The 27,005-nt window shown below is 35.5% G+C and overlaps 1 protein-coding gene across 6 annotated transcripts in view; it reads left to right on the top strand.

Annotated features, from left to right (window-relative positions):
* prom1a (prominin 1a) overlaps positions 1-27,005 on the top strand; it is a 154,085-nt gene that overhangs the window by 107,190 nt on the left and 19,890 nt on the right. For 4 of the 6 annotated variants that reach the window (XM_056472594.1, XM_056472591.1, XM_056472588.1 and 1 more), the window contains exons 7-22: positions 2,105-2,322; positions 4,879-4,953; positions 7,523-7,586; positions 9,139-9,298; positions 11,305-11,457; positions 11,536-11,659; positions 14,169-14,272; positions 15,955-16,039; positions 19,137-19,283; positions 19,383-19,454; positions 21,523-21,615; positions 21,771-21,788; positions 23,482-23,535; positions 23,613-23,693; positions 23,766-23,834; positions 23,931-24,020. In XM_056472594.1, coding sequence (XP_056328569.1) covers positions 2,105-2,322; positions 4,879-4,953; positions 7,523-7,586; positions 9,139-9,298; positions 11,305-11,457; positions 11,536-11,659; positions 14,169-14,272; positions 15,955-16,039; positions 19,137-19,283; positions 19,383-19,454; positions 21,523-21,615; positions 21,771-21,788; positions 23,482-23,535; positions 23,613-23,693; positions 23,766-23,834; positions 23,931-24,020 — 1,607 coding nt within the window. The remainder of the gene's footprint in view (positions 1-2,104; positions 2,323-4,878; positions 4,954-7,522; positions 7,587-9,138; positions 9,299-11,304; positions 11,458-11,535; positions 11,660-14,168; positions 14,273-15,954; positions 16,040-19,136; positions 19,284-19,382; positions 19,455-21,522; positions 21,616-21,770; positions 21,789-23,481; positions 23,536-23,612; positions 23,694-23,765; positions 23,835-23,930; positions 24,021-27,005) is intronic. The other 2 variants (XM_056472589.1, XM_056472593.1) reach the window with 1 other exon arrangement.

The raw sequence follows: 27,005 nt of genomic DNA, 5'->3' as shown, positions 1-27,005 counted from the left end.
TTTTCAAGATCTGAGGTGAACTTACTGCTGCTGCTTTCAGTATATGGCAATAAATGTCATGTAAAATGGCATTCAAACTCACATTATTAGCATTTAACATTGAATAAAGCACATGAGGTGTACCTGAGCTGATCATTGTCAGTTTTACTGTTGTTCACTTGTGAGAAATAGAAGCCGTTTCTAATATATCAATTTCAGATGTTGGTTTGGACAAAAACTCCTTTTAATAAGAATATTTCTTCCATCTCGTGCTGTTGCTTTTATTTAGAACATGACTTAAATCAGCCTTTAGGCTCAATAATAAGACACACTCCTGTTGGTGTCGTCAATCTGGCAACCTGTGCTTTGCATGTGTTTTTAACCAGGAGTGCAATACCTAGTTCAACCACTGGGTGTCAATCTTACATACTGCACCTTTAAAACAAAAAAGTTCATGAAAATAAGGCAAACCAGAATTACATTGTTATTCACTATGAACTAGTCTTGTCACGATACTGTAATTTTGGTACCAGTCGCTACAGAAATTTAAAAAAATTCCATTTCCCGTTAACATTTAAGCACTGTTGAGCACATTCTTAAACACCGCTGCCATTGTGTTCATGTGCTCAACTGAAATGTCTGTGATTGGCCGTGAAGGTCATCAGTTCACTGAACTCACAGCTGTTTACCAAGTGCAAACACAGATACAGGGTCACTGGAGCATTTTAAAGCCATGAAGATCAGTAGATTCATCAGCGGATGGCTCGTATGTCAGCTCCTTGAGAGACCAGCTTTAAAATGCTCCAGTGTATGTATCTTTGTCTGCACTTGGTGAACAGTGGTGAACTGATGACATTCACGGCCAATTATTTCTGTTGAGCATGTGAACACAATGGCAAATCAATGGTGTTTAAGAACACACTCAACAGTGCTTAATGTTTGTGGGAAATGGACGTTTATCAAATTTCAGTATTGAAATTCCAGTATCATGACAACACTACTATGTACGTTTATTATAAATGACAAGCCTAAATAAATTTCATTTAAACCAAATCTAGCAGTGTGAAATATTCAAGTGTCTTGAACACCCATCCAGATTTGGATGTACACTTTTCTCACTTGATGTTAGTTGAATTTTATATACAGGGTTCCCACGCTGAAAGTACTTAAAAGTTATTGAATTTCAGATGGATTCAAGGCCTGAAAAGTACTTCAAAACAAACACAGATCCTTAAACGTGCTTGAATTAAATTTGTTGAAATAAAACGACTGAATTGAAACGATTGTAATCAGAACTAAAAAACTGAACAAAAAAACTGAGAAATTCTAAAATTAAAAATCCTTAATTTAAATATTAAGGATTTAAATTAAATAACACTGACAAATAATGGACATTTAAATATCACCAGTACTAAATTCAGCACATTTCATTAAAGTGCTTTGAACATGACTTTTTTAAATGGTCAATTTTTGAAACATTTTATGTAAATGTTTCAAAAATTACTATGTTTTTCTCTTCTTTTAAATTCTTTTATAACACATTTTATCAGCTTTTATTTTATTTTATTTTCATTTTTACCATTTTTATTATTTGTTTTTATTTCTCTTATACTTGTTTCTTTTATTCCTGTTTATGTAAAGCACTTTGAATTGCCACTGTGTATGAAATGTGCTATATAAATAAACTTGCCTTGCCTTGCCTTGCCTTGCCTAAATATAAACTGTAAGTGAAATGTTAAGTACAGTAAGGACTTTCATGGTGCTACATATGCTTGAGTATGAATTACAAAGGTCCCTGATTTAAAACTAATGGTACTTTAAAACAGTGCTTCCCAACCCTAGGCACACTAACAGTACACGTTTTCAACCTCTCCCTAATCAAACACACCTTAATCAACTGATTAGAGCATTAGAAGGGGCTTCAAAACCTCAAGTTAATGGTTCAGATAAGGGAGACTTCCAAAGTATGTACTGTTGGTGTGCCTTCAGGAACAGGGTTGGGAAACACTGCTTTAAAAAGTCCTTGAATCTGCTGTTCATGAAAACATGGGAACCCTGTGTATGATGCAATCTTTATATTTGAATGTTCATTGGTGTGTGTTTGATCATTCGTTGTCTCTCTTAGCAATGCGAGATACTAAGGACGCTCTGGAGAATGTGAGTCTGACCCTGGAGACTCTGCAGGAAGGAACAGTCAAACTGCAGGCAAACCTGAGTCTGGTGCGCAACAGCCTGAGAAATGCCCTGAACGACCCCGTCTGTGTGGATGCTCCAGCACCGGAGATCTGTCGGAACATACGCAACTCCATTCCCAAGCTCGAAATCGCAGCCAACTACTCATCGGTATACAAATAACTTCCTATATTTCAAGTACACTACTTACTACTTATTTAAAATAAGTTGAGACAACACAATTCTTAAGGTTTTTTGGGGGACAGCTTAATTGTTTTATGTTCAATCCACTTAAATTGTAAAAATGAATAATGGCGAGTTCAGGCTGCATCATTTTAGCCCAGATTTTGACTCGCTGAAAGGGTTTGAGGAATCATAGACAAATGCCTGAAATCACCAGCAAATCGGTGCTTGTTCACGTTAGTAACAAGTACACAGTGTGAACTATCAAAGACGCGATCTGAGAGAGTCGCCGATGAGTCACTGACAGCCGTGAGGTATTTGGCATGCTAAATATCTGGAGCGATCGGCGATTCACATCATGCTGTGTGAAATGAATTCTGATTAAAAATAGCATCAGTGATTACCTAAAGCCAATGAGAGAGCAGCATCCACTAGTGCAGGGTTTTCAAACTTTTAGGTCACACCCCCCCCCCCCCCCCCCCCAAGTTTGTCCAATTTCTCTCTCGCCCCCCAGACGCCCCTCCCTCAAGCCAAAATTATAATGCTTGCGCAATCATCATTCACATATTACTTGCTGCATTTAAAGTGCGAAGAATTAATTACATTGAAACCCTAAATATATAGCGTACCTGATTCAGTGTGATGGCTGAGCCTGTTTCTGTGAGGATTCCTGACACGACTAACCGTAAATCATCTTCCACTGTCAATAAGCATAACCTACTTGCTTTTGATGTGCTTTTGATGTACGTACATACAGAAAATGCTGCTTCACAAAGACAAGTTCGCAGAGCCCTGAGGGTGAGGTTGAGTCAAACATTGAGTATGTCTACATGGGCAACAATGCTTTAATACGATATTAATATGATTAAGACAATACTCTGATTAAGAGTCACCATGTAAACAGCGATTTTTGATTACTTTAATCTGACTAAAGTCATAACTGAACTAAACAGAAATGGAATTAAGACATGTGGAGTGTGCATATATTAGTGGCATTACTGAAGTAAACACCACAATCAAACTATTACTGTCATGTAGGACCTTTCACCGCTTTTTGTGACAAAATCCACACACACGTCTGTCAGTAAAGGACCGCACACATCACAGAATGCAGAAGTTTTTTCTTTCCACTTGACGTGCGGTATCAATAAAAACAACACTCTTCCACCAGTCCTTCATATTCGCCTCAAATACACCAGTTTGTCACAGGGGCATGAATGAAATGTTCATGAGTGAAAGTTAAACTGCTGAACTGCAGTTAAAGTCGAGAAATTGAAGATGAAACACCCAAAATTGCATGAGACTCTGCAGGAAACGTGAATAGCCTGGTGACGCAACATTCAAAAAGCACTTCCTGTAATTATATTATTGTCTTATTCAGATTAAGGCAAATAACTATTACTGATGTCCATGTAAACGTAGTCAGTAGTGTCTTCATAGTAAGTGAAAGGGCATCCTGCCGATTTGATTCAGAAGGCCACTTTTTTGTCAGACGGCTCACAGGTTTGACTTTCATTTAGTCACCGTCATTAGTTTTAAAAAGCACCCGGTCCATTTTATTTGTATATATTTTACTGGAACGCATTAACTCTACAGGTGCCTGATAGTTAGCTGTGGAGCTAACATTAATCATATTATACCCCCCTAGTGAACGCATAAAAATCCTCATCATAATTTACTCGGGTACACGCCTCAATGTCTTGTGCTCCCCTTAAATGGTGCTAGTGCGCCCCACAGTTTGAAAACCCCTGCACTAGTGTGTGTATCTACAGGCCAGCAGGAAGTTGGGGGAGAAGATAAAGAACTTCATTTTTGGTCTATTTTTACCTGAGAAATGGAGGAAAAGCTAGTGTAAATTTGGCAGGAGCACCCGTATCTGTTTGATGTGTCATCTGAGCAATACCACAAGCGGGTGGAAAAAGAAAAATGTTGAGATTAATTTATTTCCTTCTAAACCCTGGTAAGCTAAATAAGTACATTTTCTACGCCATTGAAAGTTTCTTTCTCATTATGTAGTTAATAACAAAAGATATACAGGTACTACAAGACCTTGCGTTGTTTCCACATCAATTCTCGCATGTGTTTGGTTGAGAGACATAATTTGCAGAGCTAGACAAATTTGTCTGCAATTATTCCTATTGTAAAGTCATGCAGTGTGAAACCCCCCTGTCACTGATCCATTTTACAGTGTAAACACAGCAGCAACTGAATGCTACCCGAGATAGTCATGCAGTGTTAAAACATCTGTGACGTGACTACTGTGAAAGTCCTGCAGTCTGAGCTCTGCATAAGTCAACTTACTTGTTTTGTGTTAGGACAACATGAGGGAATTATGTGGAACCCAGCATTTTAGTGTACACTCAAAAAATGGCTTTTGCTGCTTGGTCAAACTACTTATTTAAAATGAGTTGAGGCAACACAATTATTGATGTTTTTTTGGGACAACTCAATTGTTTTATGTTCAATTATCTTAAATTTGTAAAAATTATTAAGTTGACTGATAGTTGACAAATGGTTTTGCTTCTTCTGCTTTTTTCATTTCAGTTGCCTGATGTAACCGACCAGTTAAATAAAGTGAATGAAGTTCTGAAGACGGATCTCAGTCAGATTGTGGCAAAGGTATTTTTTCAAGATTTCTCATGACTTATCTGTGTATATCCAGGACAGGACATATTGTATTTCAGAGTGAAACAGTATATTTTATGGGTTTTATCCAACTAGGAATAGATTTCATTATGAAAAGTAAACATGATATGCTTAAGTGAATCCAAGGGGTTGGAAAGAAAAGGATTGTAAAAACTAAATATACACTACTATTTAGAAGTTTGGAGGCTGACATTTATTTATTTATTTGTTTGTTAATTTATTTGTTTGTTTGTTTATTTATTTATTTATTTATTTATTTATTTATTTATTTATTTATTCATTCATTTTAAGAAATTATACTTTTAATCAGCAAAATTAATTAAATTGATCAAACTAAAATATTATGTATAGCTGTTTTCAACTTTAATAATTGATGAATTATGCATTATGACAGAAATACATGATATTTTTATATAGAAAGCTACCATTTTAATAATAATTATAAATATTGATAGATTTTATTTCTATTTGTTACTATGTTTTGGATCAGATAAATGCAGTCGAATGACTTTCTACATCAAACATCACTCCTTTTTATACACTTGTTTATTTAACAACATACTTTACACGCCAATTTGCACATAACAGCTGCACATATAACGTATATAGCAGGGGTTCTCAACCTTTTTTACTTCGGGGCCCTTCTTTCTCTGATCAGTTTTTGAAGGCCCACCAGTTTGACGTTTTCTCTAAAATGTTTGTATGAAATGCTCATTTAAACTTTTATTATTATACATTTGTTGTGCCTTCTATTATTTCCTATAATCAGCATTTTATAAAAATAGATTTAATAATGTAAAACTAAAACCATATAATATATATTAAAAATAATTGTATATATATTTTTTAAAACATACATCGATTTACAGAGAACCACAGGACAACAGGGATATTGCAAAAGACCAGCTTCTGCTTTAAACTGGACTGACTGAATATCTACTATTCAAAAATACACAGACAAATGTAAAATACAGTAAAACACCCTAAATCTGTTGAAACGTGTTGATCTGATGGCGGTTGAGTTTGCAGCTGGATATTATTGGGAGATCGCTGACAGGAACAGTGAACAGCTCCAACAGAATATGTCTGAAGCTCAAATGCTAGTTTATTTTACATTCTATGACAGAAACACCATTGAGCCTCGCTAGATCCTCCTGTATGGGCGTGCGTCCATTATAAAACACTCACAGGACATTAATTTGGACAACTATGTGAATATATTAAATGGGTAACACTTTATTTTGATAGTTCATTTGAGTATTAGTACACTGTCTGCTTAATATCTGTTGATACTGCTCCTTCAACAGACATTTAACTGACTATAAGAAACTCTGCAAGTACATGTCAACTTAACCCTAACCCCAACCTAACAGTCTACTTATAATCTAATGAGAATTAGTTGGCATTTAGATGCAATGTAACTAAATTCATTAAACGAACCATCAAAATAAGTGTGACCATTAAAGAGTCTACACAACAATACACAAAGAGAGACTTTCACCACACGCATAGTTTGTGAATGAACGGACTTACGAGTACTAGTTGCAGACTGTTTTTGTGACAGTTAAGCAGACAGTCAAAAGGCTGTTTTCACGCCGAGTTTTACGTAATTAATCAGAGAACAGTAGAAAAGTGCATTACTTCGATCATTTTAATATAGCATATTAATAATGAAATCCAAAAATTATAGTATAATATTGAGAGTTAATTTTATTTCGAGGCCCACCTGCAGGATCGTTGTGGCCCACTAGTAGGCCGCAGGTTACCGGTTGAGAATCCCTGGTATATAATAGTATACCTGTACATACACTTGTCAATTTGTATATTTGCAGTCACTACTTCTAGTTTTTAAATATATTTATTATTTTGTCCTGTCTCTGTACTTCTGTTGCACTGTAAAAGCTCTGTCACGAAAACAAATTCCTTGATTGTGTGAACATAGCTGGCAATAAAGCTCTTTCTGATTCTGATTCTTAAAAAGCATAAAAAATGTACTAACCCCAGACTAATGAATAGGGCCAGACAGAATCTACAGACATTTTTTGCTATTTCTGCAAAGAATTTAGGTCAAAATCTGCGGATTTCTGAATTTATTTTGGAGTATCATAACTAAAACCTTAATAATATAAAAATAAAAAAATAACCTTTTAACTTTTATTTAATGTTTTAAATGCAAATCAATTAGATTCACTTTATTTGGTAAACAATTAAGTCTCTCATATAATATCTCTACTAAAAGACAGAAAATATTACTGTACACACTGCATTGTACATAAATCAGATGAACATTTTCATATTAGTCAATAATATTACTGAAATTAATTTAAAAACTGAATAAATATAGATTTACACACGTTTACTCAAGTAAATAAACAGAAACAATGATGGGCAAAAAATCTGCAGAATTCCGCGCGTGCAGATTCCGTGTGGGCCTACTTATGATCAGTAGTCAATATTTAAAAAAATATATTAATTCAGTTTTTTGCCTTTTAATGAGCATACCTACATTGTATTTGCTTACAATCTTTCATCTGTCATACAGGGGATTGCATCCTTTAATGACACTCCTGCCATGGTAACCAATCAAACCCGAAATATTGTTGAAGGTGAGTTCACAGATTAAGTTCTTTAAGCATATTTTGCTTCAGGGGCAGTTCTAGAAGCTTTTGTTTGGCTTAAGCCCTCTGTCTCTGAGACGAGCAGAGCACACACATCTAACGGCATCTTAATGCGAGCGCTTAAGTGGTCAAATACATGCACATTTGTGTCAGAGCGCGGTGTTTAGTGATTATTTATATTAACCCTCATTTGTGTAATAAACAAACAAGTTGAGAATCAAAGACATGTGAAAGAGAAACCATATCTGAAACGCACTATTCTTAAAGTGACAGCGCTCAATATTCCCGCTGCCGACTGTTTTTATTATTATTCAAACAACTAAAGGAGAAAACCCCTCACTGCTCTTGACTGAAGGACTTTTGTAGCTATAATTAAAGTGTTTTTCTTACAGTGAAGATGCTTAAAGCACAGTTTGTTTCATATTTCTATTCCATTGCATTTATTTACAGGGAGGAAAATAACTGTGCATATATACAGTTGAAATTATTTGCCCTCCTGAATTATTAGCGACCCTTTTTTCCCCAATTTCTGTTTAATGGAAAGAAGATTTATATTCAACCTATTTCTAAACATAATAGTTTTAATAACTCATTTCTAATAACTGATTTATTTTATCTTTGCTATGATGACAGTAAATAATATTTGACTAGATATTCTTCAAGATACTAGTATTCAGCTTAGTCTGATTCAAAAGCTTAATTAGTGTAACAAGGCAAGTCATTGTATAACGGTAGTTTCTTCTGCAGACAATCAAAACTATAAATTGCTTAATGGGGTTAATAATATTGAGCTTAAAATAGGTTTTAAAATATTTAAACCTGCTTTTATTCTAGCCGAAATAAAACAAATAAGCCTTTATCCAGAAGAAAAAATATTATAGGAAATACTGTGAAAAATTCCTCAGTTAAACATCATTTGGGAAATATTTATAAAAAAAAAAAAAATTCACAGAAGGGTGAATAATTTTGACTTCAACTGATAATCGTTTTGAATAATCGTGATTACAATTATGATTAAAATAATCGTGATTATGATTTTTCCCGTAATCGAGCAGCCCTAATTCAAATCTGCGTTCAGTATTTAGCCTTTAACCAGTATTATAAGTTACAAACAATCACATAACTATTGAAATAACAGGTTATAGTTCAGATAAAAATACTGATCTTTATGGTAAAGATTAAAATCACAATTTAAAGCAACTTTAAGTTTGTTGCTATTACTTTGTTTCACCAATTGATGGATTGTTTTACCAAAAATCTATGTAACTGAATAATTCTTTAAAATGTTTTCATGAGTGAGTTATTGAATCATTAATTGAAAAGGGACATTTAAAAAATAAATATAATGATTTTTATTTTTTATATTGTTTTTTTTTTTTTTTGGTTAACAAGAATATAACGTTAAATTTGTACATTTAGCATTATCAGCAGCAGTAATGAGAGCTCAGCAACCTTAGGTGTGGAAACTTAGAACTGCTCCTGTTTTGCTTCCTTGACATTAATTGCATTACTCTGTAAAATACTGGTGTGTCTCCTGTAGGCGTAAAGGCTCTGCTGGATGACATTGGAAATAACATCACCTCTTTCAGCAAGATGTTGCCAGTTCACAGCTCTCTGGCCAACTTCACCAGAATGATCTCTCACACACACTCGCAGATTGAGGACATCTACCCGCAGATCGATCAGATGGATTTCTACAGGTACTCCTGAGGACAAAAAAAATAATCAGTTTTAAGTCATAAACAGGGGCGGTTCATTCCGCTGTGGCGACCCCGGATTGATAGAGGGAGTAAGCCGAAAAGAAAATGAATGAAGTCACAAACAGGGATCCCGTGGGTTATGAAAATTCTGTAATATCACAAAAACTCTATTGCAGATATTGAAAGAAATCAGGAAAATTTATATTTTATTTTTCCAAGATATGGAATAGCAGGGATTTTTGTTTGCCGCTTAAAATTTTAGTTTCCATTTATAAAAATGTAAGATTTCTATACCCTATTTATTTCATTGTTTCTTATCTGTTGTTATGATTAGTTCGTTTTTCAGCCTTATTTAATTCCTTTCACGATTAATTCCTCACTTAATGGACACTTAAAGGGATGGTTCACCTAAAAATTAACATTTCTAGTTCATTTACTCATCCACAGGTAGGGCTGGGCGATACGACCTTTACAATAAAATCCCAGATAATCCCAGTGGTTAGCACTGTTGCTTCACAGAAAGAACATCACTGGTCCAAGTCTCTAACAGGCCAGTCAACATTTCTGTGCAGAGTTTACACGCTCTCCCCGTGCTCGCATGGGTTTCCCCCTGGTGCTCCGGTTTCCTCCCACAGTCCAAAAACTTGTGACATACAGTTTAAGTCAAAATCATTTGCCCCTTTTTGAATTTTTAAATATTTCCCAAATGATGTTTAACAGAGCAAGGAAATTTTCACAGTATGTCTGATAATATTTTTCTTATATTTTTCTGAAAGTCTTATTTGTTTTATTTCGGCTTATTATTAGCCCCTTTAAGCTATATATTTTTTCGATAGTCTACAGAACAAACCATCATTATACAATAACTTGCCTAATTACCCTAACCTGCCTAGTTAACCTAATTATCCTAGTTAAATCTTTAAAGGTCACTTTAAGCCAACACAGACTTATTCTGAAAACGTAGCCCTACAGACGTTTCTGGAGACCGCGAATTACGTAGCCGGAGGTGCTGTATGTATGGCTGCATTTCATTTTTTTGAAATGAACGCTATGGGACCGTGTGACGCTGTTACTTTTCGCGCTTACCAGCTGACCGCTTACCTCCATATGGACGGCATTCCATCTACAACCAGTTTCTCCGGTTAGCGCGGCATGAACTTCGGCAGACTTGTGAGGCAAAGAGAAGTTGACCACAACGACGGGGTTTGAGTCCGGTGAAGAACGGTTTCAGAAAGCAGGTAAAACAAAAACGGAATCCAAAAAATAAAATTAAAAAAGTAAATAACAGGATGAGAATGTGGTAAAATCTGAAAACGTGGTAAAAAAATCAGACGAGGGCTTTTATTTTTTTTGGATTGCTTTTGAAACGTGTTGGTTGGCTTTAGGGAAGTAGGTGGGCAGGTCAATCAATAAAATTGTTTGGGTTTAGGGAAGGGGGAAGGTGGGTCAGTCGATCGTTCGCTCAGTCAGTCAAAAAGTCTGTCACGAAGTCAGTCGACAGCGGTCTCTGGTGGGTTTATGCGAGAACAGCAGGCACAAATGGCACTCGCGAGGGAAATTTGAGATCTCAAATAGCATACACAGCGGCCTCTCGTGGATTTGCGAAAACAAAAACTGCAGAAAAACGTGCCGCCTGGACTTATTCCGCGGTCTCCAGTAACATCTGTAGAGGTACGTTTTCAGAATGAGCCCGGGTGCTTAAGCTGTATAGAAGTGTCTTAAAAAATATCTAGTCAAATATTATTTACTGTCATCAAGGCAAAATAAAATAAATCAGTTATTAGAATGAGTTATTAAAACTATTATGATTTAGAAATGTGTTGAAAAAAATCTCTCTCGTTAAACAGAAATTGGGAAAAAATAAACAGGGTGGCTAATAATTCAGGGGGGCTAATAATTCTGACTTCAACTATAGGTGAATTGACCAAACCAAATTAGCACCATAGAGAATAAGAACCCTGCATGAAATCTCTCTTTACATTGTCCATAATGTTTGTGTCTCTCAGGTGGATCGGTTGCATTACCCTGTGCTGTATGATTGTGCTTATCCTCACCTTCAATTTTCTGGGTCTGTTGTGTGGTATTTTGGGATTCGACAGACACGCTTCCCCGACCACACGCGGCTGTGTCTCCAACACAGGAGGGAACCTGCTCATGGCGTGAGTTTGAGAGTAACATCAGTCATCAATGCCACCAAACGGACGTGCTGTTAAATTACTGTTTGATGTGTCTCGCAGCGGTGTGGGCTTCAGCTTCCTGTTCTCCTGGGTGCTCATGGGAGTCATAACAGCTTTGTTCCTAGCAGGAGGCAATCTGGAGAAGCTCGTGTGTGAGCCCTTCCAAACACGACAGCTCTTCAAGGTTAGAGAAACACTCTTTTTCAGCACATTTGATGCATGATACATTTCTGAGAGCACAGGGAAAATCTGATCCATTTCATTTATACACATAAATTAAAAAGAATGAGTAACACTTTAGTTTAAGTACTAATTCTCATTAATAACTGCTGGCTTATTTCCTGCCTATTAATATAAGACATTAACTGTTTATTAGTAGTTATAAAGTATGATCTTATTCTACATCTCTAATCCTACCCAATACCTAAACCCAACTACTACCTTACTAACTATTAATAAGCAGCAAATTAGAAGTTTATTGAACTAAAAGTCTTAGTTAATGGTTTGTTTATTGCCAGAATTGTACCTTAAAGGAAAATGTGACCAAAGATTGTTTTTAATATTGGACTGACTTTGCACAAATTAAAGAACACAAGACACAGTAGCGCATTTGTGTTATGACACTCTGTAATTCATAAAATGAACCTTAACGGGGAAAAAAATTTCAGCTGCTCTCTGTTAAGTGATTTCCTTCTTTTGCTGCAGCTATCACAACCACAACATGGGTTAAGACATGCTGCTTTGGTGTTAAACGATGGTGCAAATACCAGTCCATATCCTACAGCAACCTGTAGTAAATTACAGTGCACAATTATTTCTAAATACTTTCCTCATATACGTTCAGTGTTGCCAACTTAGCCACTTTGTCGATATATTTAGCAACTTTTCAGACCCTCTTAGCGACAAATTAAAAAAAAAAGCGACTAGCAACAAATCTAGCGACTTTTTTGGCCCAATCCCAATTCTACCCCTTAGCCCTTCCCCTTCCCCCTGGTTTTGCTCATTCCCGTGAAGGGGTAGGGGTGTCCCAATTCTCTTTAGCTTGAAGGCGTAGGGCTAAGGGAAAGGGGTATACACCCCATTGAATGAAGATTTTTCAGTACCACACTCGAAACCAAGGGGTAAGAAAATTTCCCAGAATACACCAGCCCCAACAGCAGAATAATTCCACCCGGAAGTGAGGAGATGCACAAATTAGTATTTTTTGTCATTATTATGAACTTTTACAACAAACTAGCATATGTATAATCCCTAATAATAACTCCTGTACAGCAGTCCCACAACATTCTGACACTCGATGACACTGGAATCCCCTGTCAGAAAAGTCTAGTGGCAGGGAATGAGCTTTTTACAGTGTCTTCTATAATGTTAATGTTGTTTTTTGTGTGTTTACATTGATGAATATGGCCACGGTGTAAATACACAGTACAGTTACGATCTTATTGCCACATTAGATGGTTATGATAACATAATATATGCCTTCAGTGATAGATAAATACCAAAAAATAACACAACTGGAATAACTACAGCAGTCACCATCGTCTGATCTCATATGAAGCAAGAGATCGCAATGACATCTGATGACGTGTGCAGGGGCTGTATTGCTGTCCCAATTCTTAGGGGTAAATTTTGAAGCCCTTTACCTTCACACTCCGTTTTAAGGGCCAAGGGGATGGTGTAGTGGTACAAAAATAAAATTGGGATTAGGCTTTAGTGTGTTCCTGGAGATTTTTATAAACTCTTATGTGTCCATACTGTACCGTCCGTCCTTACTCTTTTCAACGAGCTGAAGGTGATGTCGTCGGCCCCTAATAATTTTATTTTTATAAATAAAATTTATAATTATTTTATAAATTTTATTTATTTTAATTTTATAATTTTGTCGACGGCAAATAATTTTAGCACTGGGAGTGAGGTAGGGGAGAGCGGGGCACAAAGTAACACTTGTTGGTTTTGGCCAAATAATGAACAAAGTATTGGGGTTAGACAAACCATTTGTTTTTTTAACAACAACACACAAGCCTCTCCTACAAATGAGCACTGGTTGTATGATCGCCGGACCTATGGTTTTGCCAAAAGTGCCATGAGTAAAAATGTTACTATTTACCCCACTAGTGGGGCAAGTTGTAACAGACAGAGGGTTAGTTGTAACACGTGCTTAAAAAGTCAGATTTCACAGTTATTTTTAATTCCTGCTTACTTTAAATAGTGGCTATATTTCCTCAGTACTTAACTCAATTTATTTTTTTTTTACATAGCCCAGTATGTTTATCTATTTATTTATTTATTTATTTATTTATTATTTATCTATTTATTTATTTATTTATTTATTTATTTATTTATCTATTGGATAAAAATAAATTCATTTATTACTTATTATATAAAAATATATATATTATATTATTATTATATATATATATTATATATATTATATTATATTATATATATTATTTACATTATATTACATTATATTACATTATATTACATTATATTATGTAATATACAATTGTTTTTATCAGTTAAAACAATAAATATCACAATTGTTTGGTTTTAACAAAAAGTATTAAACACATTGTCATCCATGTGCACCCACTCTGTATGCTACGAGACAGTAGACTGAATAATTCATGCTCACTGATGAATTCTGCCTCTCTCCGATTGTTTAATTCAGTGTGATTATGATATGTGTACAGGTGTTAGATACTCCATACCTGGTCAATTCTGCTTGGAGAAACTTCATACCAGGATACCTGTACAACGACCCAGAGATGGACCTTACAGCATATTCTCTTTACAGGTAACCCTGTCATAAAAACACAATGACTGTATTGCTTTAAAACAGGAAAGAAAAGAATTTTTCTGCACTTTAGCTCACTTTAGAATTTGACTTTTTATTAGAATTCATTTCAAAACCTGTTTGTGAAATAGTTGTATGTCGAACAAAGATTATAGCACGCACCAGAAACAATTTGCACATTTTTATTTTCTCACTTTCAGGCCTTTTCATATGTGTAAATTTATCCGATATATATCAGATATGTGCCCTCGTGTCTACAGTGTAAATAGGTAGATCGGCTTTTTATCTGTCAATGCAAGTCGCACGTCATTAAAAACAATAGCGAATGACGTCATTTCTGACACTTTCATTTCGGAACTGAGATCTGCACAAGTCCCAAACCTTAAATCTCATATACATGGACAAAAACAGCTTTTACACTCACCGGCCACTTTATTAGGTACGCCTGTCCAACTGCTAGTTAACGCAAATTTCTAATCAGCCAATTACAAGCAGGAACTCATTTAGGCATGTAGACATGGTCAAGACGATCTGCTGCAGTTCCGAAGATCCGAAAAAGAGAAAATATCCAGTGACCATCAGTTCTGTGGGCTCAAATGCCTTGTTGATGCCAGAGGAGAATGGCAAGACTGGTTCGAGCTGATAGAAAGGCAACAGTAACTCAAATAACCACCCGTTACAACTGAGGTCTGCAGAAGAGCATCTCTGAACACACAACACGTCCACCTTGAGGCGGATGGCTACAGCAGCAGAAGACCACACCGGGTGCCACTCCTGTCAGCTAAGAACAGGAAACTGAGGCTACAATTCACACAGGCTCACCAACATTGGACAGTAGAAGATTGGAAAAACGTTGCTTGGTCTGATGAGTCTTCATTTCTGCTGCGACATTCGGATTGTAGGGTCAGAATTTGGCGTTAACAACATAAAAGCATGGATCCATCCTGCCTTGTATCAACAGTTCAAGCTGGTTGTGGTGGCATAAAGGTGTGGGGGATATTGTCTTGGCACACTTTGGGACCATTAGTACCAATTGAGCATCGTGTCAATGCCTAAAAGGAGGTCCAACGGGATACTAGTAAGGTGTAGCTAATAAAGTGGCTGGTGAGTGTATATTGTCATGTAGCACAAGTTCATGCATTTAAGCATGTTAACGACCATGAGTGCAACATCTGCCATGTAACAATATGACTAATATAAACCTATTTGTTACATGTATAAAACACACCACACACCACATCAGATACAAGTCTCTTTTAAAGGATGATGTAAGCTGGTCGTCAAAAACATTTACAGTCACAAAATGGCAATTGACCAACAAGATCTGCAGTGTACATGCAGCCTTATTAAATATAGAATCAAGTGCCATCTTAAAACCCAAAATACTTGACATTTTCTCAGTAATTCTGCAACTTTCAGTGGTCCAGCAGGTGGCAGCAGAGAAGAGAACTGAGAGGAAAATGTAACTGACTCTCTCTCTCCCCTCTCTCCTCTCTCTCCTCTCCTCTCCTCCTCTCTCTCTCCTCTCATCTCGCCTCTCCGTCTCTCTCTCTCTCTCTCTCTCTCTCTCACTCTCTCTCTCTCTCTCTCACCGTCTTCTCCCCTCTCTCTCTCATCTCTCTCTCCGCTCCTCTCTCTACTCAGCTCCTCTCTCTCTCTCTCTCTCTCTCTCTCTCTCTCAGTAACTGTAAGGACAACAGAGGGATTTACTCAGCTCTTCATCTGGACAGAATCTTCAACATCTCATCCTTCTTTAACACCAGTGTTGTGAGTGGATTAAACAAAGGCTTAAGTGCACCCTCAGATCACACACAGAACTACAGTTGATTTAGATTAGTGCTTTACTCTTTACACAAAGGCAGCATTGTGATAAGCAGGGGTAAGTTAGGACAGTTCATGCACCCCAGAGATCTTTTTTATTGGTATTGACAGTTTTAGCAGGGGGCCTGATCTCAAATCTTCTTTCATACACAGAGTTTTTGCCTTGTTTGTAGTCCAAATATCTAAAACTTCTAAAAAGTATCAAGTATTGTTTTGTTATCAGAAATATTAAGTCAAAATGAAGTGAGTTTTTCCTTAAAATAAGCTAAATTATCTGCCTATTAGCTCAGCAAAATATTCTCCTTTCTTATTTGCTCATCCCATTGCTTACCCCATTAGCAGATTATTATTAATAATTATAATTATTATTATTATTTTTATTAAGTGCTGGCCCCAAAACTGCTAGCTGTGAGAGTGTGTTCAAAAGTTTAATTAGCTTGATTAATTTATTTAATTAGATTAAATGCAAAGAATCCCAATTGATTTATTATATTAGCCATTTTTTTAATCTGATTGCTAAATACTAATAATTTGTTGAGATGTTTAATTTGACTGTGGGTTCTTGCATTAAAATACCATGTTTTGGAAGGATTTTTTCCTCATTAATTATTGTTTTAAAGAAAGCAGATCGCTTTTAATAACCAGACATCTTGGTTATGGGCCATTTTTGAATCTTCATTTAATCTTTAACAGATGAGCTTCAGTAATATCATTAAACAATAAATGTGTAAAATATTTCATATATATATTAATATACAATTATTTTTTAAATATTTCCCAAGAGCTGATTAATGGAGACATTTTTTCAACACATTTTTAAACATAAAAGTTTTAATAACTAACTTATAATGCCTAATTTTTATCTTCGCCATGATGACGATACATAATATTTTACTAGTTATTTTGCGAGATGTTACTAGTATTCAGCTTAAAGTGAGATTTAAAGGCTTAACTGGGTTAATTGGGTTAACTAGGCAGGTTAGGGTAATTAGGCAAGTCATTGGACAACCGTGTTTTGTTCTGTTTAATTAGCTTGATTAATTCATTTAAGTAGATTAAATGCAAAGAATCCCAATTTATTTAGGATATTAGCCATTTTTTAAATCCGATTGCTAAATACTAAGTATCTTTTTGAGACGTTTAATTTGATTGTGAGTTTTTGCAATAAAATATCATGTTTTGGAAAGATTTTTTCCTCGTTAATTATTGTTTTTAAAGAAAGCAGATAGATTAACCAGGCATCTTGCTTTATTGGTCATTTTTGAATCTTCATTTAATCTTAAGCAGATGATCTGTGGATTGCGTCTTAAAGGAAATTCAATACTTCATTGTGTAACACTCTTGGGGGAAAAACTGTAAACAGTGTGTTCTTCCAATCCACAGTTGGTTGTTTTTCTTCTCTGGAATTGTCGAAAAGTCCCAAAGCACATCATGCATAGCCATTTGAAGCTATTTTTTTACACAGCATCTATAAATTCTTTCAAGCCAGAATTCTTGATCGAGCATCACATAAGATCTATAATTCTGAGACCACACTGAATGGAAAGTTTTTTGTGAAGTACATAATAAAGGAAATACAGCATTCATACAGATGGACAAATGTTTTCTCTCTTTCTCAAAAATCAAATCATTATGAGGTTATATAAAAACTTGTGTAAGACTTACATGTTTTTAATACATATTTTCCCCTAAATTGTCAATTGTAATAAACATAATATTGTAATTTTAATAATTTTAATGAATATGAATTATAATATGAAATGTAAAAAAATAAAAACACATTTTGTATCAGTACATTGATTATGTATTATTTTGTTTGTATTATATTTTTATCAATATAAGAATCCTGAGTCACTGGTAAAAATCTAAAATAATTAATATAAAAAGTATTTGTTGTTTATATTTCTATACAGTTGAAGGCAAAATTATTAACCCTCCTGTGAACATTTCTGATTCATTTTTTTCAAATATGTGAAGACGTTTTTCAACACATTTCTAAACATAACAGTTTTAATAAATAATTTCTTATAACTAATTTCTTTTGTATTTGCCATGATGACAGGACTTAATATTTTACTTGTTATTTTGCGAAATACTAGTATTCAGCTTACAGTGCATTCATTTTATAAGCTTAACTAGTTTAATTAGATTACCTAGGCATGGGTGCGTTACCCAAATAACGACATACAGTAACTCATGACTGAACTATCATAGTACGATCTATCTTTTGGGAAAAGAACAATGTAGTGAGAAGCGTTTCCTCAAAACCTGTAGTTTCTGTCACAGATCCATCATTTGAACCACGTTGGTTATAATGTAAAACTTCCACAATGACGCTCTAAATGTCAAAGAACAACTCCTTTAAAGGAAATGACCATCATTTTTTGTATAAAGTTATATTGTTGACACGCACACGCATTTATAAAAAAAATCCAATATTAGTTTTGGTAAAAACATGCACTAGAAATTGCTTTCCCATGATGAAAATGCATAATATTTCACTTGTTATTTTGTAAGAAAAAATAACTAGGTTAATTAAGCTAACTAGGCAGATTAGGTTAATACGGCAAGTCATTAAACAACAGTGACTTGTTCTTGAGCCAATCAAAATCAGTAATTTCTTAAAGTTCATAGCATTATTAAAATCTGCTTTAATTCCAGCCAAACCAAAAGAAAGAAACAAGACTTTCTCCAGAAGGAAAAATATAACAGGAAAACGTGTGGGAAAATGTTTTTGCTCTGTTAAACATCATTCGGAAATCATTTGAAAAATAATTCAAATTTCACTGGAGGGCGAATAATTTTGCCTTCAACTCTATAAGTATATAAAATTTATGTTTTGTATTCTCATAATATATATTCATATATATATATTTGTATGACAATCCATACTGATTTCCCAGACTAATATCAGAAGCACATCATCATCATACTATGACCCTTTATGTGAAGCTGCTTTGACACAATCTACATTGTATAAGCTATACAATTATAAGCTATACAAATAAAGGTGAATTGAATTGAATTGAATGTCTTTCCACAGTACTCCAAGGATGTGTCCAGGAAGTTTGAAGGGCTAAAGGTGGACCTGCGGGGCATCATTCTTCTGGAGTCTGAAGGCAAACTCAACCTCCAAAGCTTCGCTGAAACTGGCATTAATGAGATCGACTTTGCTGCCTATTTAGAGGAGGTGCAGTACATATCCTGCACAAACACACACTCGGATTAAATCTTGGGTCTGGTGTGAAACTGTGCACTGTTCTTTTTCATGTTTCTGTTCATCATTCAGGTTAATAAAGGAGTGACTCGAATAGATCTCATTGATTTCGCCAATCAACTCGATGCTCAAGCTGACCAGTTGGTAAGGTTTATTTTTGGTTCAGTTCAAATAGGAAAAAGAGTTATTTTGTAGATGACAGAATAAAACTAGAAAGTTCAATTCATAGACAATCTTTGAAGTTGGCTTAAGAAAGCCTAGCCTAAAAGTTTTACAGTTTGTGTTTTTTTTAACAACAATTTTTATTTTAAACATTGTCATACACATTGACAAAGGTTTTTTTTTTCAGTTTAGCAAAAAAAACGACAAAAAGAAATACAAAAACACAAGAATAACAAACTCAAAATAACTTAATACACTTTAAAAGAAAAAAGAAAATAAATCATAATACTAATATTAAATAATACAGCAATACATATTTGTCTAATCTGTAAACTTTCAATAGGCTTCAGTTCAACAAAAGTGTCACCATCTAGATTCTCCAAAAAGTCATTGAATACTTTCCAAATAGACCAAAAGTAGATAAATTATTACATCTAGGTGGTTGCTAGGTAGTTGGTCATATTAAATGATTGGTTACTAGGGTCCCTGGGTGGTTGATAGTGTGTTGTTAGGGTAATCTGGGTAGTTTGCTCTGGTTTTGCTCAATGGTTTGGTAATCTAACTTCAGAAAAGTAATGAATTACTAACTACATCTTTACAGTTGTATTTAAATAGCTTTTTTTAATTACTAAATTGTCTGAAAGGGAATTTAATTATTGACTCAATACTAAAAATCCACAAATGTCAATGAATAGACAATAGAAGTTTCATTCTTCATTCATTCATTTTCTTTTCGGCTTTATTAAGTCCTTTTATTAATCCGGGGTAGCCACAGCGGAATGAACCGCCAACTTATCCAGCACATGTTTTACGCAGCGGATGCACTTCCAGCCACAACCGATCTCTGGGAAACATCCATACACACTCATTCACACTCATACACTACGGACAATTTAGCCTACCCAATTCACCTGTACAGCATGTATTTGGACTGTGGGAGAAACCGGAGCACCCGGAGGAAACCCACGCGAACGCAGGGAGAACATGCAAACTCCACACAGAAACGCCAACTGACCCAGCCTAGGCTCGAACCAGCGACCTTCTTGCTGTGAGGCGAAGTTTAATTCTTAATTATTTAAATTTGAATCTTTTTCTATATTTCAAACTACATATGTATCACAATGTTTCAAATGAATGACACTAAACTTCATACATACGCTATAATACATACATACATTCATTCATACAATGAACTATTTTAGAAATGTATATCAACATAGGGCCTATATTGACATATATTTCTAAAATAGTTCATTGTTTCTTATCTCTGAGCAAATGCTAGACAAATCAAACCTTCAGTTATAAAATATGAAAAAATGTCAGAATTATTAATATATAATATATATTGCCATGAGAGAATTTTTCAGTTATAAATTATAAATATTCTTTAGTTGAAAATAGAATGAATCTGTAATATACACACATATAATTGATTTATATTGAACTATGGAATTAACGTGCAGTTTAAGCTAATACATTCCTTGATTTATTCATTTTCCTTCAGCTTGATCTCTATTTCAGAGGTTGCCACAGTGGAATGAACCACTAACTATTCTGGCATACTGTATGTTTTACGCAGCGGATCCCCTTCCAGCTGCAACCTAGTACTGGGAAACATCCGTACACTCTCTCATTCACACACTCATTCACTACGGCCAATTTTAGTTTATTCAATTCACCTATAACGCAAGTCTTTGGACTGTGGGGGAAACCAGAGCACCTATAGGAAACCCACACCAATATGGGAGAAACATGCAAACTCCACACAGAAAGGCCAACTGTCCCGGCCGGGACTCAAACCAATGACCTTCTTGCTGCGAGGTGACAGTGCTAACCACTGAGCCACTGTGCCGGCTCCAAAGCTAGTACATTATAATGAAACTGTAATAAAATGACATTCAGTAAGAAAAGTAATGCCTTACTTTACTTTTCCAGCTAAAAAGTAATTTAATTACAGTAACTAGTTACTTTGTGACTAATTACACCAAACACTGGTGCTTCTAGGGTTCTGTCTGTGTTTGCTATGCACTAATGTTTTTGTTTTTTGCAGTCTAAAGGGACATTACAGACTTCGTTAAAGGGACACGCAAACACTATAAGGCAGATCCACATCCAGCAAGTCATCCCACTGGAGCAGTCCATGGTAATCTATCTATCTGTAGATGCTCATTTCATTGAAAGCCATTGAAAGCCTCTTATCTATGAATAGTTCTTTCATAGGAAAAGCTTCTGAATGATGTTCATGTTGCTGTTCGTACCTGACTCTCTTTTAATTTAACTTGATTTATGGCACCCAAGAAATATGTGAAAGCGAGGGTAAGCCTGTATCTACCAGTAATAGCTGCATAACATGCAAGTTGTTTGCTCCTTTTGATATGTACTTTGGTTTTTCTGTGAAATCAACATGCATCTTTTTTTCTAGAGTAACTACATCGTATCCTTGTCTGTTCATAGCATGCCCTTCTACTGGAAGCAAATGATGGGAAATAATGATGTTTTCTAACATGTTTCCCAAACACTTAAGGATTGCTGCTTTATCAGACTATATATAATAATATAGTACTATATTATATTCTTCACATTACAAAATCATTTCGATATGCTTCATTTACTTTGATTTCCCAGTCTATATACACTCACTGGACACTATATTAGGTATGCCTGTCCAATGCAAATTTCTAATCAGCCAATCACATGGCAGCAACTCAATGCATTTAGGCGTGTAGACATGGTCAAGACGACCTGCTGCAGTTCAAATCGAGCATCAGAATAGGGAAAAAAGGTTGATTTAAGTGACTTTGAACTTAATGCCAGATGGGCTGGTCTGAGTATTTCAGAAACTGCTGATCTACTAGGATTTTCACGCACAACCATCTCTAGGGTTTACAGAGAATGGTCCGAAAAAGAGAAAATATCCAGTGAGCGGCAGTTATGTGGGGGCAAATGCCTTGTTGATGCCAGAGGAGAATGGCCAGACTGGTTCCAGCTGATAGAAAGTCAACAGTAACTCAAATCACCACTCGTTACAACCGAGGTCTGCAGAACAGCATCTCTGAACGCACAACACAAATACAAATAGCACAATCTCAGCAAAATTGGACAATAGAAGATTGGAAAAACGTTGCCTGGTCTGACAAATCTCTATTTCCTGCTGCGACATTTGGATGGTAGGGTCAGAATTTGGCATCAACAACATGAAAGCATGGATTTATTCTGCCTTGAATCAACAGCTCAGGCTGCTGGTGGTGGTGTAATGGTGTTGGGGACATTTTCTTGGCACACTTTGGGCTCATTAGTACCAATTGAGCATCATGTCAACACCACAGCCGACTTGAGTATTGTTGCTGGCCATGTCTATCCTTTTATGACCACAGTGTACCCATCTTCTGATGGCTACTTCCAGCAGGATAACACACCATGTCATAAAGCGTGAATCATCTCAGACTGGTTTCTTCAACATGACAATGAGGTCACTGCACTCAAATGGCCTCCACAGTCACCATAACTCAATTCAATTGAGCACCTTTGGGATGTGGTGGAATGGGAGATTCACATCATGGATGTTCATCTACAAAATCTGCAGCAACTGCGTGATGCTATCATGTTAATATGGAGCAAAATCTCTAAGGAATAGTTCCAGTACCTTGTTGAATCTGTGTCATGAAGGATTTAGTCAGTTCTGAAGGCAAAAGAGGGTCCAACCCGGTACTAGTAAGGTGTACCTAATAAAGTGGCCGGTGAGTGTAGTTGTTCTCTGGTTAGATGTTATATTAAGTTCATCAATTTTTGACCTGTTCTCCTAAATAATGAGCTTGTGATGCATGAACATTATGCAACTTCAGGTTGCATGGCTGTTTTTCACCCTGCTGGTTCCCTAACATTTTCTATTTTATGTTCGCAAAATTGTCTTTTACAGTGGAAAAAAAGATACTGTACCATTTTATAAGCATTTTAGATTATTGATCAGTTGATAAGATTCATGATGTTTTTGTGTCTGTTTTTATTAAAGAGCACACTTAATCAGAGCATCAGGCTTCTGGAAAGGACGTCCTCAGATCTGCCTGTAAGCTGCTCACCCCTATCAGTTTAACAAATGTGCACTTCAGAACATGCTTTCTGATCGGTTACATTACTTTTCAGCTCCGGGTTCGAGATGTACTTGAAGCTGTTGATGCTGCTCAGTACCTGATTTCCCACAATGCAACATTTGTGATCAATCAGGTAATGTGCGTAAAAGCCTGAATGATTTGTGCATGTATGCATTGTGCTGATGGATAATATATGGCCCAACAGGAAACTGAGAAATACAAGCAGAATATCATTGGCTATTTCAAGCAGTACATAGACTGGATCAGGACATCTGTGAGTGTTGTTTATTTCCTATTCATAACTGTGGTTATGTTGAATTGGTTCTGCATTATTGTAAGTTTGTTAACTCTTAGTTTGGCTGTCCTATAGCTGGCACTGGAGGTCGCAACTTGCAAACCGCTCAGCAACATTGTGGACACGGTGGAGATCCTGGGCTGCGGTTTCTTGCTGGATTCAATGGTGAGAGATCCATTTATACTGGAGCATGATGAGAAACACTGGAGCTGTGCTGAAAAGCATAGTGCATTCAGAAATGACCATCTTATTATATTTACTCATCCCCATGTCATTTCTAACATTCTTAATGTTCAAATGGGCATGTTCATTTTTACCAAATAAAAGTCATATATATATATATATATATATAAAACTCTCTCTCTCTCTCTCTCTCTCTCTATATATATATATATATATATATATATATATATATATATATATATATATATATATATATATATATATATATATATATTATTTTTTCCCCAATTTCTGTTTAACGGAGAGAAGATTTTTTTTCAACACATTTCTAAACATAATAGTTTTAATAACTCATTTCTAATAACTGATTTATTTTATCTTTGCCATGATGATAGTAAATAATATTTTACTACATGCTTTTAAGACACTTCTTTACAGCTTAAAGTGACATTTAAAGGCTTAACTAGGTTAATGAGGTTAACTAGGCAGGTTAGGGTAATTAGGCAAGTTATTGTATAACGATGTTTTGTTCTGTAGACTATCAAAAAAATATATAGCTTAAAGAGGCTAATAATTTTGACCTTAAAATTGCTTTAAAAATTAAAAACTGCTTTTATTCTAGCCGAAATAAAACAAATAAGACTTTCTCCAGAAGAAAAAATATTATCAGACATACTGTAAAAATTTCCTTGCTCTGTTAAACATCATGTGGGAACTATTTAAAAAAGAAAAAAAAATCAAAGGGGTGTTAATAATTCTGACTTCAAATATATATATATATATATATATATATATATATATATATATATATATATATATATGTATAATTTATGTATAAGCTTACTAATTGGCAAATGACATGATCTAGTGGGTCTCTGTCATCTTTAATATGCGTGTTTGTGAGATTTCAGGAGGTGTGGCTTTGGATGGCAAGGGAAGGCCTGTGTTTCAAAGCTACTATGCTGACCGGTTAAAATTTAGGCAGATCACCTACTGCACCTTTAAATAATAATTTAAATATTTTAAAATAATTCATAATTAAATGTAATTAATAATTAAATGAAGGTTTAAATACAAAACAAATCAATAATAATACAAATAATAATAATATATTATATTAATATTAATATAATATTATTAATAGGAAGAAGAAATTAAGCTAATTGCCAAGGAAATTTTGGCTAATTGCCAAGAGAAGTTTACCTTCAAGTACAAAATAATAGATAGATAATAAAAATAACTTTCAATAAAACTACAATACTCAATCATTATAAATTACACTAAATACATATAAATTACACTGTTAACTAAATACAGTGCATCCGGAAAGTATTCATAGCGATTCACTTTTTAAAATTTTTTTAATGTTACAGCCTTATTCCAAAATGGATTAAATTCGTTTATTTCCTCAAAATTCTACACACAATACCCCATAATGACAATGTGAAAAAAAGAGTTTTTGCAAATTTATTAACAATAAAAAAAAACAAAATCACATGGACAGAAGGATTCACAACCTTTGCTCAATACTTTGTTGATGCACCTTTTTTACAATTACAATTATTTTTTACGCAATTACAGCCTCAAGTCTTTTTGAATATGATGCCACAAGCTTGACGCACCTGTCTGGGAATTTTTGCCCATTCCTCTTTGCTGTACCTCTAAAGCTCCATCAGGTTTGATGGGAAGCGACGATGTACAGCCATTTTCAGATCTCTCCAGAGATGTTCAATAGGATTTAGGTCTGGCCTCTGGCTGGGCCACTCAAGGACATTCACAGAGTTGTTGTGAAGCCACTCCATTGATATTTTGGCAGTGTCCTCTGGGTCATTGTCCTGCTGGAAAATGAACCATCTCCCCAGAGGTCAAGAGCACTCTGAAGCAGGTTTCCGTTCAGGATGTCTCTGTACATTGCTGCATTCATCTTTCCCTCTATCCTGACTAGTCTTCCAGTTCCTGCTGCTGAAAAACATCTCTACAGCATGATGCTGCCACCACCATGCTTCACTGTAGGGATGGTATTAGCCTGGTGATGAGCGGTTCCTGGTTTTCTCCAAACGTAATGCCTGGCATTCACTCCAAAGAGTTCAATTTTAGTCTCATTAGACTAGAGAGTTTTGTTTTTTATGGTCTGAGAGTCCTTCTGAGATGCACAGATGGTTGTCCTTCTGTAAGGTTCTCCTCTCTCAACAGAAGAACGCTGGAGCTCAGACAGAGTTACCATCGTGTTATTGATCACCTCCCTGACTAAGACCCTTCTCCCCCGATCATTCAGCTTAGATGGCCGGCCAGCTCTAGGAAGAGTCCTGGTGGTTCCAAGCATCTTCCACTTAAGGATGATGGAGGACACTGTGCTCATTGGAACTCAGAGCAGCAGAGATTTTTCTGTAACCTTCCCCAGCCTTGTGCCTCGAGACAATCCTGTCTCAGCGGTCTACAGTCAATTCCTTTGTCTTCATGCTTGGTTTGTGCTTTGACATGCACTGTCAACCCTGGGACCTTATACAGACAGGTGTATGCCTTTTCAAATCATGTCCAATCAACTGAATTGACCACAGGTGAACTCCAAGCTGCTGAAACATCTCAAGAATGATCATTGGAAACAGAATGTACCTGAGCTCAATTCAGAGCTTCACGGCCATTTTGGAATAAGGCTGTAACATAAAAAAGTGGAAAAAGTGAAGCGCTATGAATACTTTCCGGATACACTGTAATTGCTCATTACTTTATGCAAATAGTTAGCTGACACAACAGTTGGAGTAAAAATGCAAAAACTGGAAAACAAACAACCAAAAATAAACACCCCACATGTCTGAGGCTGAACATGTGGACCTCATGTTCTTTCTGCTGCAGTTGGACAATTATAGTAGGGTCAAACTCTGGGTGCCTGCGGAAAAAGCAGCTAGCCGCTAATTAGTACAACTAGTTAATTACAGTAATGCTTCCTGTCCTTACTAATTATGTACA

The sequence above is a fragment of the Danio aesculapii genome, chromosome 14, assembly GCF_903798145.1.
Source record: "Danio aesculapii chromosome 14, fDanAes4.1, whole genome shotgun sequence".
In the NCBI taxonomy this organism is placed as follows: domain Eukaryota; kingdom Metazoa; phylum Chordata; class Actinopteri; order Cypriniformes; family Danionidae; genus Danio; species Danio aesculapii.
Note: the sequence above shows the minus strand (reverse complement) of the source record. Positions and strands in the feature narration are given on the sequence as shown.